Genomic DNA, 16067 nt, shown 5'->3' with positions numbered 1-16067 from the left:
GAAGCAGATATGTCAGCACCTACATACTGTGCCGCACAGAAGCAGATCTGTCAGTGCCCGCATGATGTGCAGTACAGGAGCAGATATGTCAGTGCCCACATAATGTGCAGCACAGATGCAGATGTCAGAGCCAGCATACTGTGCAGCATAGGAGCAGATATCTCAGCGCCTGCATATTGCGCAGCACAGAACACCTGGAAGCTCAAGACCTGGCTCTTCGACTGACCGGAGCTGCTCCCCCCACCCGTCCCTAGCACCTTGAGACCCTCATGGTGAGTAGCACGCTTTAAAGAATGCCGGATTGTTTGATTTTTTTTTAGGCCTCAACGTAGCCTTATAGACCGCTACTGGTGGCTAAACTGGTTGTTAAAGGCCCTGAACTAGAGTTATACGCCCAGCTGCACACGAGGGCCTATAAGAGGAAGCTGGCCGGAAGCAATATATAGCGCTAGACAGAAGGGCTATTAGAACATTCCACCCAAGGAGTGCAGAATGCTCTAAATTAAACAAGCATTGGCATAGCCAATAGGTCTCACCTTTGGGACCTTATAAGTGTTTAGCCAACACTTGATGTTGTTGCACCAAGGATATTGTGCTGCATAATTAAACACTTATAAAGTCCCAAAGGCGAGACCTATGCATGTTAAATTTGATTTAAAAGTATTCCTCATCTCATGCAGGTTATCCTGGCCTGTTTTATCGTTAGCAAAGTCCTGATAGTTACACTTTCGCTTTTATATTTGTAACTCTGAATGCGAAAAAAAAATACTCAATGAGCTGCAGAGGTAAAATTGGTTTTATACGCAAAACAAATAAACCAACTGTCCAACTCGTGTCTGGCCTAGCCCAGTATCAAAATCTGGTCACCGTACAGGATAATGAATATTAAAAGCATCGGGATAGGCTGATCAACCAATGGCATAACAGTAAACGATTGCGGGCCCGGAGACTTCTACATGTCAAAAACATTCATGGTTCTGAAGCTGCTGGGGCCCTAGGAGGGTCTGCAGATGGTCTGTGTTCAATACCAGCTAGCAACAGTCAACCTGGAGCAGCTCTGTGTCATGTGTGCAGAAACAGATCATGAACAAGGCTCCTGCGCGCTCTCGCTCTGAGCCCCAAAGCCAAACTTCTTTTTCGCGACACTCTACATTTTAGCCACGTACGTGCACACTCGGCCATGAAAGTATCCCTGCAAAATCAGTAATGTCCCAAGATGACCAGCGTGCACAGCACTATGAAGAAGAAAACAAGTCCTAAGGGGTCTGTTTTCACAATCGAGCCAGGGCTCAAGTTTCACTGAAAATAAACTTTCATTTCACAAAAAGAACCAGTGTAAAGTTGGTAGAGCGCAAGATTCACTCGGGAGGGCATGCGGTCCCATCTTCAAACACAACAGTGCTTGTTACAGGAAGTTCAGGCACACAGAGGACCCGGTTTCGTTGATAGCCCAAGGCGGCCTCTTCCCACCCCATCTACCGCCCCTCTGCACAGGAAATGTTTGTGTCTGAAAGATCAGGAGTGCAGATCCCCTGCCCAGGGTGCGATACCACTCACTGCACCCAAAACACTCGACTCAGTTGCCTAACTGCATCACTTCACATTAGGGACCGGGCGTATTTATGTAGCCGATTCAAGGAGCTAGATTAAAGAAGCTATGTCAGCTCTAGATCACAGAAAAGTATTTCGGAAAAGCTGTCAACAGAAAAAACCCAGTGAGAGCGGAAACCAGAGAGGGCCAAAACACAATGGAACCAGGCTAAAAGACCTCAAGATACCTCAATATTAAGCCTCAGGACCCAATGGCGCCATCAACAGGGCACGGGGAAAGACTAGCACATTTGTGTATCGCTTAGATGTCTTTCCCCTCGCATTTAATTGCCCTTTTACTGTATGCCCACATCGAATGAGGTACCTAGTGGAGCAGTGACATCGGGCCCCTTCAGCCATCCCAGGTTTTTTTTACCCCACACAACTCTGCTTTCCAGGCACACACAATTGAAAGGAAAGTTACACAATTAAGATAACAGCATTGCAAATGCATTTTAAACATCAGCGCGCGCCTCGTGCTGAAAGTAAAAAGCAGCAGGGGGAGGGGAGAGAGGAGGTGGCCTGCGCCTGTTTCCCTTGCGGGAGCGAGCAGGAACCATCTGTTAATTACAAACAGATGGTTTTAAAGCTCGCTCCCGCAAGGGAATCGCCAAACGTGCACGCGTTGCCATTGAAAGCAATGCAATGCGTGCACGTTAAGCCTGCAAAACTGAATCGATTACGAAAGGTCTCCTCCTAAGCAGCGCATGTGCGCTGCATAGGTGAGACCTATAAAGGGAGCAACAAAGACAAACATTAGCAGAAGGCGTATACCAGCCATTAATAGCCCTGAGCCACTTTATTGTCTTCAGTGGAGCTACCAGTTTACTAATGTTCTATTTCCCACAATACCAGATAGGAATTTACAAGCACTCCCATTCACTTCACGTATCTGCAGCAAGCCAAAGAGCAAGAAGCACCAATAGACTCCTCAGCTTCACATGCGTCTTCTGAGCCTCTTGGATCTCCCAGCTATTTATTTATTGCAGGAGTAAAGCGTGCAGCTACCCAACAGGGTTTCTCGGCGCTGAGAGCATGTGGAGGCAGAAACCAAATTAAGCAACAGGCAAAAGGGAGCACAGAGATCAAGCAGAGTCACTAAACAGAAACGTCTTTAAACCTTTACAAAAAGATAACAGGGAACAACAGTTCCTAAGGGCAATTGGAAGAGAATTCCAAAGCCTGGGGCCAAGACAGGCAAATAAACGACCTCTCATCCGGGCAAATTGAAATCTTGGACCTGAAAACCGTGAGAGGCTGGAAGATCTCAACTCATCTCTTTTCATCTCCCCGCCCCCCCGGAAAGAGTAATATACAGTCCTGCGTGCCCCAATTCTACGGGTGCCCTGGGTTTGTAGCACTTCATGTCGTTTTTGATTACAACAAGGTAAAAATAAAAATATTTTCTGTTTTTTTTTTTTAAGTAAATCACAGCCAAAGGGCTATAAATATTCCTAACATTACGAATCTGGGAGGGCCCCTTGACTGAAAAATGCACTTAAGCAAAGCAGCCTTTTGTCCCTCCTCCCGGAATTAGGGGCAAATAGTGGTGTCTTCTATTTGTCTTCTATTTTGAGGCCTGGTGGATTTGGGTGGCGTGCAAATGACAAACAGAACTGGTGGGTCCAAGAGAATCAAGTAAAGCTTCTAGTGCAGACAATGTAGCAGTCAATGCTTAACTTTAGCTGGTGTTAACTAGAGCTCGGCCACAGAACTAATTTTAGAGCAGCAGATAAGTGTGGAAGCCACTGAATGTGTCCTCTGGTCAACTGCACCGAGACACAGTTATCACATTTTACTGAGGCCGTCCCGGACCCACCTCAGCAGCAGCTACGCCGCCTGCACTGCCTCGACCATCCTTGCACAGGGGAACACAGAGCTTCCGAGCATGCCCAGTGAGTGAGCTGTCTCTTTGTGTGGTTGGGTTGTGGGAGTGCTGTTGCCACATCGGGTGGCTGTGCTCGGAGGTGCACCTGGCGGAGCCGACGGCTTCAGGGACGGCGGAGGGGTTTTCGGTATGTGAAAGAGGCGTGGGTTGAGCAAGAGCTTGTTTAAGGTTCCGCGCTGGGGCTGCGAACACCTTTCTCAGAAATGTTAGCTCTCAGTGCGTTTGGAATATAGGAACCTTTGTCAAATGCATCAGTAAGCTTCTTACCAGTACCTCGGTCCCACGTGGGAAGCACCCCAAAGCAAAGGACAAAATATCAGCTGCACGTGGTGCTCTCATGAAACTATACAGTCGGTGCACGATACAATGGATAAATACATTTATTTTATTGCACTGTATAGCGCCAAGTACGTCCGCTAATGGCCTTCTTAGAACTTTGCGCATAGACTTTGGATGCATTGTCAAAATGCAGCCTATCAATGCAAAGCAAGTAACTGACAGGCATCTGTAGAGTCTGTGGCGTCTTCGGTCTGGTTGTGCAGTAGGGTCAGTGGCGGGTGCCTCACAAAGGGGCTGGGGTATTTAATGCACTTAGAACATAACAATCCTCACAAATTCAACTGTAACCCCATGCTGTCGCACTAAGGATTGTGGTGCTTTGTGAAGTGTGTAGTTTTTACTTGTGTTTGGCAATGTTTGAGGCGTGGTGGCAGAGAACTGTCACGGACAAGACACAAGCCATCCGTGAGCGGCAGAAGGTCGAGCCTCCTGCAACTGGCAGTCAAAAGGGGGTTAGAGGGTCTGTGGCACTCCAGAAGATGGTGTTTTGAAACCTGATCTGTCTGTCAGCTCCCTTTCCCGCGCGTGTACGGACGGGCATGGGCTGTTCTCTAGGAATGTTTGCCTTTGGACAGGCGGCTGGGTGTTTGCTAAATTACTAACGCTGGCAGATGTGGTACCGCAGTAGGGTCTCCTGTTTGCTTACAGCACGAGAGCTGGCCACGGCATGAGCGCAACTGGCACACGGACACACGTAGTGATGTGGAAGGACGCCGTGAAAGGTCAGCCAAAACCTCTACCAAGGGCACAGTATGCACCAGGTGCTTTATATACCAAGGTGAAAGAATGTTGATGAGCTATAAACATTCGGGGAGGGTAGACCTTTTTTCATTGTTCTGAGTTTTGTTGGAAACGGGTTTAAAATGACCAGGTATAAATACGTCCACAGTCTAGAAAAAAACTTCACCCCCAACTTGTGCACCTGAAACAGACCCTGGACGCAGAGGCGGTTCCTCTCAGGGGCGCACGTGCACATCGCCTGTCCGGGCGCAGAAGCCGCTCACTTGAAGACAGGGTGAAGTGACGTGTGCGCCTCACTTGCAGAACAAGCATGTGTGTGCGCAGCTCATGTCCCCCTTCCGAACACAAAACCGACGACAATAGATCTCGCCAAGGCGAGCAGCGCATGCGCAGCATCGCTAGGCGAGACCTAAAAACACATGCAGTGATAGTCCCGGAAGGGTGAAATTAACATATTACAAAGCGACACTGGAGTATTTCCTTCATTTCGATTGGAGAAAGGTGGAATCTTTCATATGGCAGGTCGGCAGATTTATCGCAGATCTTTTAATCTGGGTTTAGCTGGTGGTTATTTCCCTTACTCACCAAATTGGGGTTACCAGTTATCTCGGAATATGGCTCATCTATCTAAAGCTGCTTTAGGAAACTGCCTTTACTCTACGATTTCTGATTTCCACTTTTTACTGCCATTAATGGTATGGGTGCTGAGAAAATTGAGGCTCTTGACTCACTCACTGTGCTGCTCCTGGTATGGCCCAAAGCTTTTCAACAAAGTGCTTTCTGATAACAATGAAAATTATATTTTCGAGGTGTCACTTGTCTACCCTACAGGTTATTGTGCATAAACATGCATGCTTCAGAACACAGAATACATGCTGGGTAAAGAAGGGATCTCCCACTTTTCATCTGACGTGTGTTTCATTTTCATTGCTACCGCTATTGGCCTTTGCTAGGACAGGGGCAGTTATTTGTATTTCTAAAAAGCTTATTTAAGATACTGGTTCATAATAAAAAAAGATCCAGAATAAAGGAAAGCTAGATTATCATGAGAAATAGGTATTTGCAGTCCTTGGTTCAAGTGTACAGAGCGTTTAGTGTAGTCTGTATTTCACCAACTTGTTCAGTTTGGTATTGACCAATATAGATCAGTATGCCAATGCATCGCAACGCTCATCATGTGGTTTTGCATAAGGAGAAAGGTTTTGATCACGCAAATGTATTGAACGATCCCATTATACAAGCAGGAACTGAGAACCCCGAATGTCACAGCTCTCATTTGAAGGTAGCTAGAAAAGACATTCAATACCACATGGTGCCGACTACCATCTTACTCACTTGAACAAAAAGTTTGAAAATTGCTTTAAAGCCTCCTGCTCTGGTTCTATACCTGCCGAAAATTAGAGCACTTAAAAATAGGGTAAAGGCAAACATTTACCACTTTTTAATACTTGTTTTGCTGTTACAGCAAGGCTTATTTACAAAAATATTATGATTTTCGGTAGGATTTACTATATCGGTTTATTAAAAAAATTCCAGGCAACTTGTTTCTAAAAGAGCCCAAAGAACCACTCAGGCTTTAAAGCGAAATCCTCTGTACTCTGGATCTTTTGTGATAGCGACTAAACGCTCACTAGACTTAATTGGGTATTGCAATCCAAGGACTGAAGAATTGGGATTCCAGTGACACAGGATCATTCAGCAACTTTATGCCAAGTACATTTTTATTTTCATTGAATGTTTTTTTCATTTCCTTGGTTTGAAAAAAGTCATGTATGCAATACACGAAGCAGTATTTAGAAAGTTATATAAAAATTACACACTATATATACTATTCGCCTACAAATGAATCATAAAGAGAACATAGAAGGAATGAGTAGGAAGTAGTAGTGTTCTTGGAAATGGGGTTATAAGGCGTCAACTGATTTGCGCAATATTTTTCATTTCCGGTTTCAGTTCCTATTCAGCCTCTGTGTGAATGCAGTTATCGTAAACATTTAAAAAGCACATTCTTGCGTCAACAAATGAACTCAAAAACCTCCTGTACTCCCCCCCCCACCCCCCATTTTTAACCAAGTCAGACATCTTAGACACTTCGGTTGACTTGACCCCCAAAGTAATTTTACCCAAGAGGCTACCTTGTCTGTAAAGCACCAATTCTATTTTCTATCCTAGGACACCCCTAATCCACTTAAAATAAAAACTGTCATTTTGATATAGTCCCAACACTATATACTTTTTCATATATTTGCTCTCCTCATAAAATCCACTGCCATAAATTGAGCTTTCGAAATATTTTCCTGAAGCTACAAATGGACCCACAACTCTCATTCATAGAACATCCCTAAAAGAAAATCCACCAACAATGAATTCACTCAAATGTCCAACTTATCTACAAGATTCAAAGTCCATTCAAGCTTTACAATGACGCCACTGCATTTCCATTCCCGACCACTAAATTCCTTTGGCCCTAGGGGGTGGGGTTACACTGGGTTTGTAGCCTTCGCTGTTCCCCACCTGTTCCCACAGTTTTTTTCTACCTGGACACTGTTTCTGCTCCCTGCTTTCTCACCTCCTGACAGCCCATTCCAGAACTATTTATGGAGACCGCTGCGTGGCTGCACCGCCAGAGTGCCAATGGCAAACCCATCTGCACCCGTCCACGCCTGGATTACACCCAGTGCCAGGACCCCTGGCCCTTCTGCCATTACACCACCAAGCAGCTCCTGGCCCTGGACACCGCAGAAACAAATGCTTCATTTCCTCTCAGAGATCAACCAAAGGAACCTTCACCTGCCACCACTGCCACTTCTCCTGCTACACAAGACCACCTGCCCGTGCTTGACCCCGCACCGCTTTTGCTCAGAAGACCACGAACAACCCAGAACTGCACCAATGCATTCTGATCACCGCCCACTCCCTCTGTAATCATGCCACGGAAATCTGGGACACCATAACCAGCCTCTCCACCGATGTGACCTTCGTTACTGAAGCGTGGCTCAACCTCTCCTCGAACCCTGACATTGCCACTGCCACATACAACGGCTTCAAGATGATACACCAAAACTGCACCAACAAACACGTCGAGGGCATCATCATAATCTTCAAGGAAACAAGCCAATGCACTATCACCAACGACAACGAAACACCTCAACTTCTGACTACAGATCGATACTAAGACCACGATTAAAGGCACCCTCACTTACAGACCCTGGGACCCCGACCAGCCTTCTGCGATGCCATCTCCAACTTCATTACCCCCTATCTGTCGACTCCCACCACTAGGTCTACTCGGCAATCTCAAATTCTAGGTTGACGACCCAAACAAAGCCAACTCCACCATCCTTCTGAAGAACCTGAACAACATTGCCCTCATACATCTGGTCACCGAACCCATGCACAAAGCCGGACACACACTCAACGCCATTTTCTCCTCCACCGACAGAATCAAATTCATCTGTGTCACTAACCTCACCCGGATCGACCAATGCATCGTTCACTTCACCATCTCAAACGCCCAGCACAGCACTGCTAAGCACCACAGCACCACCCATCACAGAGGAGGCAAGGTAACCAAGACTCAATGGACACAGGCCCTCAGCACCACACCACCCTAGACTTCAGCAGATCTTGACCACGCCATCCATAACTTCTTCACCTGGATCACTGAATGCGCCGGCAGTCACACCGCTGAAACCAGAAAAAGCCTACAAACCTCAAAACAAGTCAGCTGGTACACCTCAGAGCTCAGAAACACCAAGCGCAGTTGCTACCAACTCGAAAAAACAATGGTGCGTCACTAAAGACCCCCCCCCCCCCCCAACAGAGCCGTTCACAAAGCAGTCCTCAGCAACTACCACCTGAGCATCTAGAAAGCCAAGAGAGAGCAGCCTTCACTGCCCGCTTCGACACCGCGGCTAACCACTCGAAGGAAATCTTCAAGTTAGTCAAAGAATTCTTCAACTAGACAGCCACAGAGAACACCATCCACCCCTCCCAAGAACTCTGCAACACCCTCTCAGACCACTTCCACAGCAAGATTGCCACCATCCACAACAACTTTGACCCCCAACCCACCACTCTCAGCCTCAACAACCTCATCCAATCAGCGAATGCCACCATCCACAACAACTTTGACCCCCAACCCACCACTCTCAGCCTCAACAACCTCATCCAATCAGCGAACACCAGCCAAATGATCACCACCTGGTCTCCGCTCACTACTCAAACCACCACAGCCATCATGCTGTCCATCCTCTCTGGGATCCACTGACCTCTGCCCCATCTCTTCAACCTCTGAACCAGTAGAATCAGCAGGGAACTCACCAGCATCCTCAACACCTCCATCTCCACAGCAACCTTTCCGGACAGATTAAAACATGTATAGGTCAGACCCCTACTAAAAAAGAAAAACTCTGCCGACCCCAGGGACCTAAAAAAATTACAGACTGATCTCCTTGCTACCCTACCCAGCCAAAGTACTTGAAAAAGCCATCAACCAACAGCTCACCAAATACCTGGAACAAAACCACCTACTCGATGCCCGTTGCCTCATTAAACATCTACAGCGAAGAGTCAACACAATATGCGCCTGACTACATTTCTGTGCAAGAACCATCCAACACTGGTTTTCGTGCTTTACTTGCGGCAGTTGCTATGCCATGCCCCGAAGATTCCTGTGTGCACTGCTGCTCGGCATACTGAAACCAAGGAAGGGGATAAACGTTTGGCAATGCACAAGTTGCTGAGGTCTACTGGGTCGGAAAATTTTGTGTGGGCCAACATGTAAGCAAGCCTCTCCGTTTCCAGCTACCAGGTTACACACTGTGCAGGTGGTTGGGGGCATATGCTTGTGGATCTCAAGCTAATGATTATTTGACGAAATGGCGGGAAGGAAGCACAATGACATGAGAGTAATTATATGGGTCTGGGTGGCTGCATGTCAGGCTTTTTGGCACAGTTTACAGTCTATGCTTTGTGGTCATTTCACCATATGAATGATCTTATTAGCAACTGTTTTTCTATGTAACAAACTGCATAATCCACAGAATATACAATAAAATCTTAATTTATGAATGACTTAAAAATATATACAATCGATAACAAACATTTACAGTGTCAAGTAAATAAAGCAATGCCACTGCATTAGACCAGGTCACAATTCCTAGTGTAGTCAGCATCTGTGTGATACAATGGGATCGCCCATTGTGTGATCTGGGCAAGTAAACAATACATGAGCCAAATCCCGACATGGACAAGAAGAGAAATAGCATCTCCTAGTTAGAGTAGATGAGAGGTTCGCCAACGTGAAAACAGCAAACATGAATGTATAAACCAGCTATAACAGCTGTAAGACTGAAAGCATATCATGAGTAGGCAAACATAATAGCAAAGTAGACCAAGTGTTTTGATCTTTAAACAATTGTTAAAATCATGAGGTCGACTTTCATTCTTTCCCAGTCTTTTAAGACATCTTAATAATAGATTTAGACATTGCAAAATCGATTGTATCAAGGTCAATCAAAAGATGTTTAGCAGCATTTTTTACAGCACAATAAAAAATTATTTTGCGCTGAGATTAAGATGTTTATTATAAACAAGACTTAACAAAATTGATTGCTTGCTTTCCAGATTAACCAAGTTTGTAGCAATTGATCATATACCTGCAACATTAAACCAACCTTTTCTAACTCTAGCCATAGCGCTTTGTGGGAACAGTTTTTCCTGACCATGAAGTATGATTTCCAGAGTGAGCTTTTAACTATTAATATAAGGATATAAATCAAAAATGTCATAGAATTCAGAAGCAAAAAGTTATATCTCTGGGATCTTTTATGTATACAACTTTAAAAGTGCATCTATTTCTTGCCTGTCTGCCAAATGAGCTAAAGAGTCACAAGTCATTACCAACATGTGTGGCTTTAGAAGCCTGAAATTTTGGTAATTCTTTATCGGAGCACTTATTCCGAATTAAAAATCTTACGTTAAAAAGCCATTTAAAGTTACCAGTTTTAATGGCTGGAAGTTAATGATTCATACTTGACAGAAAACCCAAAATTATGACCTTAGTTTTGTTGGTACGGATTACTAAACTCTGATTTTTCAAATACTCAGAAAAAAAGGGTTTAACTTATTTTAGAGTCAAACCGGTGTTAAGTCAAACAAAACGATTTGTCGGCTTGCATTAAACAATTCAAAGATTAATCTTTCCACTCAAGGTGGAAGGGGAAAAAATCAGATTCCTAGGTTGCGGAAGATCAGCACAATATAATGAAAACAAAAGGAGGAACCAATACGCATCCCCGTTTCAATTTGGTCTCCACAAAGTTTCACTTGAGATACCCTATGTAGGGAATTATGTAGACAGGGGTGCAGGAGGTCCTAGTAGAACTAGAAATAATGAAAGTTCATCAGAACGTCGGATCAGACGTTGCAGACCTTAATATGGGCGTTGTCAAGCAGGGGAAATGGAGATTGGGCACAGATTTATGGGGTGTCTGTTATTAGTTGTTATTGTAATTGAACATGCTTATATCAGATATGAGAGTTCTGATTGTGAGTTACCGTCTGTTTTGAGTGGTGGGTTGTTTCCCTGTCTACAAAAAGAATAAGAGAAATAAGGTTTGTCTTTGGCTGAATTGAGTCCTTAATCATGGGCTCGTAATCTCCCACTGTAACACTATGCAGCAAGCCTGCTCTTGATTTTACATATTACTTTTTGTGTTGGTTGAAATATCGGTTCTGCTGTTGTTGAGCTCAAGGCAGCCGTTTGTGGAGGAGGTTGAAAGACTCCTTTTTGCAGTGTCCATGATAAACTGTGGTGTGCGTTATTGATGGGTTGAGGTTATTTTATGTTCTGTTACATTGTAGTAAGAAGGAAGTATGGTGCATTTTTTTTCCTGGGCTGATGGGTCATAACTTCAAAACTACCTGGTTATTTTACATTATATAGGAATTAATGTTTCAACCTGGTCTGTGATGTTGTCGAGTCTCTTGTGTCATTCTGTTGCCGTGTTGCGTTGAACAGAGAGGCGTTTTGCTTCACCCACTGTACAACATACTTCAACCATTACATTTTACTTTCTGTGTTTTAGGATATATTCGTGAAAGACATCGTAGACTGGTTATTCTGGGTCTCACAATGCCGTTGCACAAATAACCCTACAGTTTTCCTCCCCGTTATTTCAGAAATTCCCCTACACGTGTTGGCTCTAAGAAAAAGTTCCATATGGAAAACCCCGTGCCCATTGCTATTAGTGGTGAAGGTAAACTCCAAGAAACAGGGGGAGTGTCAATGCTGGTCTGGACTTACCCTGGTATTAAACATACCTCTTAAGATGTATGCTCTGGAAACACACACTCAAGAATGTTTTCTAGAAGGAATACAACTGAAATTATAAAATCACACAGACATCCCATCCGCTACAGGATAAATCAGTGTATCCGACATGCCCAAATACGATAAGAGCCGCATGTCGTGATAGCTTAGCGTGGAGATGAGCGAATGCCTGTGGTGGTATCTCGGCACATGGTGTCACTCTTAGGATGTTTTGGTCTCTGTGGGGATGGCCGAGCAGTGACTGACAGTGGCCGGTGACAATATGATCTGTACAGTAACTTAACCTGCTACGGGATAGCCCGATCTGCAGACGGGTGAGGGGGCGGGGGGCATTCACGCTCGTGTAATAAGGTGCCATTCATTCTGCAAGTGGTGCTTGTATTGGGGTCAGGAATGTAGTTAGTAGAGATGAAGTTGCAAGTAGAGCCGACTCCGCGGAGTAGAAGAGGCACTATAATCGCGTCTGGACAGAAGATGCGTGTGTATACACGTCGAAACGTCCGACTCGGACGGGGACTCCTGTGATGCTATTTTCGCGTTCTTCGCTTAAAACATCTTCCACTAGAATGCAAGTAAATGCAGAACTGAAATCCTCTCCTGTTTTTTGTAAACACTCCCTCATGGAGGGTCCCAACTGTTGACAGGTATGGGGGGGGGGAGGGGTGGTGCAGGGAAGGTGTGGGGGTGCTGGGTCAGGGTGGTGGGTCCTGGACAGCGCCCTCCTCGGCTTCGCTCCTATGTGTGTCTGTGGTTGCAGAGTGGGTTGGGGGTTTATAGCCGACCCAGGCTGGCTGCTCCTGCCTCTTACCCATGCTGATTTCCTGCGCGAAGGCCAGCGAGATGAGCAGGATCGGTAGCCCGACGGCCATGCAGCTGATGATCTTGTCCAAGGCCAGCTCCTGCCGCAGCCCCTTGTACTTGTTCTCGGACTCTTTCAGCATGAAGTCCGAGAAGACATACTGGCTGGCAATGCTTGCGATGGCCATGGCTGCGCCTGCCTGTCCCGGGGCGGAAGGGATACCTCTGAGCGGGCTGGTTCAGGTTGTCGCCGCCGGGGCACTGACAGAGCATGTGTCTGTCATACACACGCTCCGCGGTTCTTTATGGGCTCGCTGCTCTCCGCCCCCACGCTTTCACTTTCACCTCGTCCTGGCACGCATTGCCGCTTCCTTGTGTGTCCCTCCCTTCTCCCGGTCTCGAGCCTTGACTGCGTTGCCAAGCCCGTGAACCAAGCACAAAGAGTGTCAATAACACCGAAGCTCCGACAAAACACGCCCCAAACAAGCCCCGCCCACCAGTCGAAGTAGATGTCAGAGACAAGAAAACATTACCTCTACAGCACTACTTAACCGTATTCCAAACAAAAGCGATTGGAAAGTTTGCATAATTTCCATCCTCTTTTAACCCTAGCACGTTCATATCAGACTTTCAGTTTTTTCTGAAGAGACTGGTTTATATTTCAAACATTACGAATTTGAAGACAACGTACATGCCAAACTTAATTAATACATGTCTGATAAATTATAGCCAACGAACTCCTTTATGAGCCCAGAAAAAATTATTTTGGAGCGCTATGGCATTTTTTAAATCTGCAATAGAGAGGAGGCTGGAGTTGTGACCAGACATATTTAAGATGAAGATGGTGTTATGTTCAAGGGGAACACCCCCCTGCTCACGGAGAGGGTGGTCTAGGCTGTGACCCGGAAGAGGTCAAGTAAATAAATGGGGGCTGGACCGGATGATCCGGGTCAGTGCACCGAAGTACAATTACGGTGTAGGTGTGTGTTTTTCCCTTCCCCCGAGTCCGGAGAGTTTGCTGCCCGCCTACCGTACCTGCTGTACTCGCTGGGTCCCCTAGCACGTAACAACTGGCGACGAAGGTGGGATGTTGATGACCTCCCGACCCACGCGGGCTGAATCCTCGCTGCCTGCTTCCCTGGGGCCCGGGTGTGTTCCCGAGCGCCGGAGCGCTGCCTGACCCGCTCTGGTGGCGGCTGCCTCCCGGAGCGCTGATCTTCGCACGTGCGTGCGCCTCCGCGGCCTGTGCCTGCCGCCTCCCTGTCTCTGCTCCTCATCCAAGGCCCGCATCGGGCCGATGTCGTCCCGGTGACGAAGCACGCGCACGTGCCTGGCGCCGCGCATACAGCGCGGGTAGGAGCGCTCTCTTCGACCGGCCTGCTGCCTGGCTGCTTCCTCGCAGGAGATCGAGTCCCGGTGGTGCTGCTTAGACGAAAGAAGGACGCCACCTGCAGCCTGCTTTTTCCTGGTCAGTTCCTGTGTGTGTGCCCTGTGCAGTGACCTGCTGGCTGTGGTGGAGGCATTGGTGTGCCTTATGGGCTGCTGGGAGACGGCGGGGTGTTCCTGACTGCTGCGTCTCACCCAGGGGGCCTATCCTGCGGCCCCTGATTGCCACGTGGGGCGTGCCTTCCTACGCTGACCGCCCGGACCCTGAGGCCTGATTGCTGAGTGCCTGTAGGCCGCAATTTCACGACTGCCTGTGCCGGAGGTGAGGGGTTTGGTTTTTCTTGACTGCGTCCACCCCTGTGGCACATACTCTGTCACGCCCAGGTCCGCCTGCGCCTGCTGTATCGGACCTCTCGCCTAGCCGGTGTGAGGATGACGACGGTGCCCCCGATTGAAGCGTTCATAGTGGACGGCCCGCCATCCGCCCAGGTGGCTAAGTGGAAAGAGTGGCTGGAGCGCCTGGAGAACTATTATGCCGCAGTCGGCCTCAAGCCCGAACGACATCGGCCCATGCTACTGCATCTGGGTGGTTCTGCCATTCACCGGCTGGCCAAATCCGTGGTGGAAGCCGGCCCTCCCCACACCTATGCCACGCTCAAGGCAGCTCTGACCGCGCATTTTGAACCCCTAGCAAATCCAGATTACGAACGGTTTCTCCTACGTCAAGCTAGGCAACAACCGGAGGAATCCGTTGACACCTTCTATGCTCGGCTGAAGGAGCTGGCAAGTACCTGTACCCTCCCGGACACAGATGACGAGCTGCGGGCGCAGTTCATCCAGGGCTGTTCGTCCGTCAAGTTGAGAGAAAGGGTCTTCGAAACGCCCGGAATCTCCATGGCCGACATTCTCACCATGGGCCGGTCTAAGGAGTTGTCCAAAGTGCGCGCCGCACATATGGAGACAGCCCTTCAACGTCAAGTGAAGACGGAGCCAGTGAACGCGGTGGTGGCGACAACCTCGAAGAAAGCAACTTCAAAGAAATCGGAGCAAAGCAAACCACCACCCTCGTCTCGTTCCTGCTACATGTGTGGAGGACCGTACCCACACCAAGGCCCATGCCCTGCACAGGGAAAAAGGTGTTCGGCGTGTCGTCGTCTGAACCATCTAGCCAAAGTGTGCCGCTCGGCGGGACGTCAACGGCAACAAAGTCGGCAGATCAATGCGGTGGAGGCCCCTCAACAGGAGGCTGAGGAAGATGATATGGACGACGATGAGGACGAAGGCACGGTCCATGTAATTCACGCCCTGCAACCTGATGGATGTCCGAGAAGGAGGGCCCCAAAGTGTAACGTCAAGATTGCAGGACATCTGACGCCGGTGCTGATTGACACAGGTGCGTCCATAAACATAATGGCCCAGTCCATGCTGAGATCCTTCCCGATACAGCCTGTCCTAAAGCCCACGTCCATACAGGTGTTTGCCTATGGCTCCGGCACACCACTCACGGTGCTAGGCGTCTTCACCACCGACATCGCCCATGAGGCTCACTCCGTTCGCACAAAAGTGTACGTCACCAAGGAGGGTGCGGGAATGCTGCTGGGCTGTCGTACGGCGGAACATTTGCAACTGGTGGTGTTTGCCTTCGCTGTGCACCTGGAGGATGTTGAGTCACTGGTGGACGAGTTTCGAAACCTGTTTGACGGAATCGGATGTTTAAAGAACCACCTGGTACGGCTGCACATAGACCAATCAGTACAACCAGTTGCTCTCAAGCATCGGAGAGTAGCGTTTCATCTGCGGCCGAAGGTCGAGGAAGAACTAAGGAAGTTGGAGGCCGCTGACATCATTGAGAGAGTGGAAGGACCGACACCATGGGTCTCCCCCATTGTGATAGCCCGAAAACCGAAGCAACCAGGTGAAGTCAGAATATGCGTGGACATGCGTTTGCCGAATCATGCCATCAAGCGGGAACGCCATCTGACACCCACG

At 47.7% G+C, this 16067-nt stretch overlaps 1 protein-coding gene across 1 annotated transcript in view; it reads right to left on the bottom strand.

Moving 5' to 3' along the window:
* The window catches only part of LOC146801875 (pannexin-1-like), a 154064-nt gene extending 140959 nt beyond the window's left edge, over positions 1-13105 (bottom strand). The window contains exon 1 of the mRNA XM_085621401.1: positions 12703-13105. Within this exon, the coding sequence (XP_085477527.1) occupies positions 12703-12880 (178 nt within the window). The 5' untranslated portion in view covers positions 12881-13105. The remainder of the gene's footprint in view (positions 1-12702) is intronic.
* Positions 13106-16067: the final 2962 nt, after the last annotated feature.

Source organism: Triturus cristatus, chromosome 8, assembly GCF_964204655.1.
Source record: "Triturus cristatus chromosome 8, aTriCri1.1, whole genome shotgun sequence".
NCBI classification, from domain to species: domain Eukaryota; kingdom Metazoa; phylum Chordata; class Amphibia; order Caudata; family Salamandridae; genus Triturus; species Triturus cristatus.
This window is presented reverse-complemented; position numbering and strand designations above follow the sequence as displayed.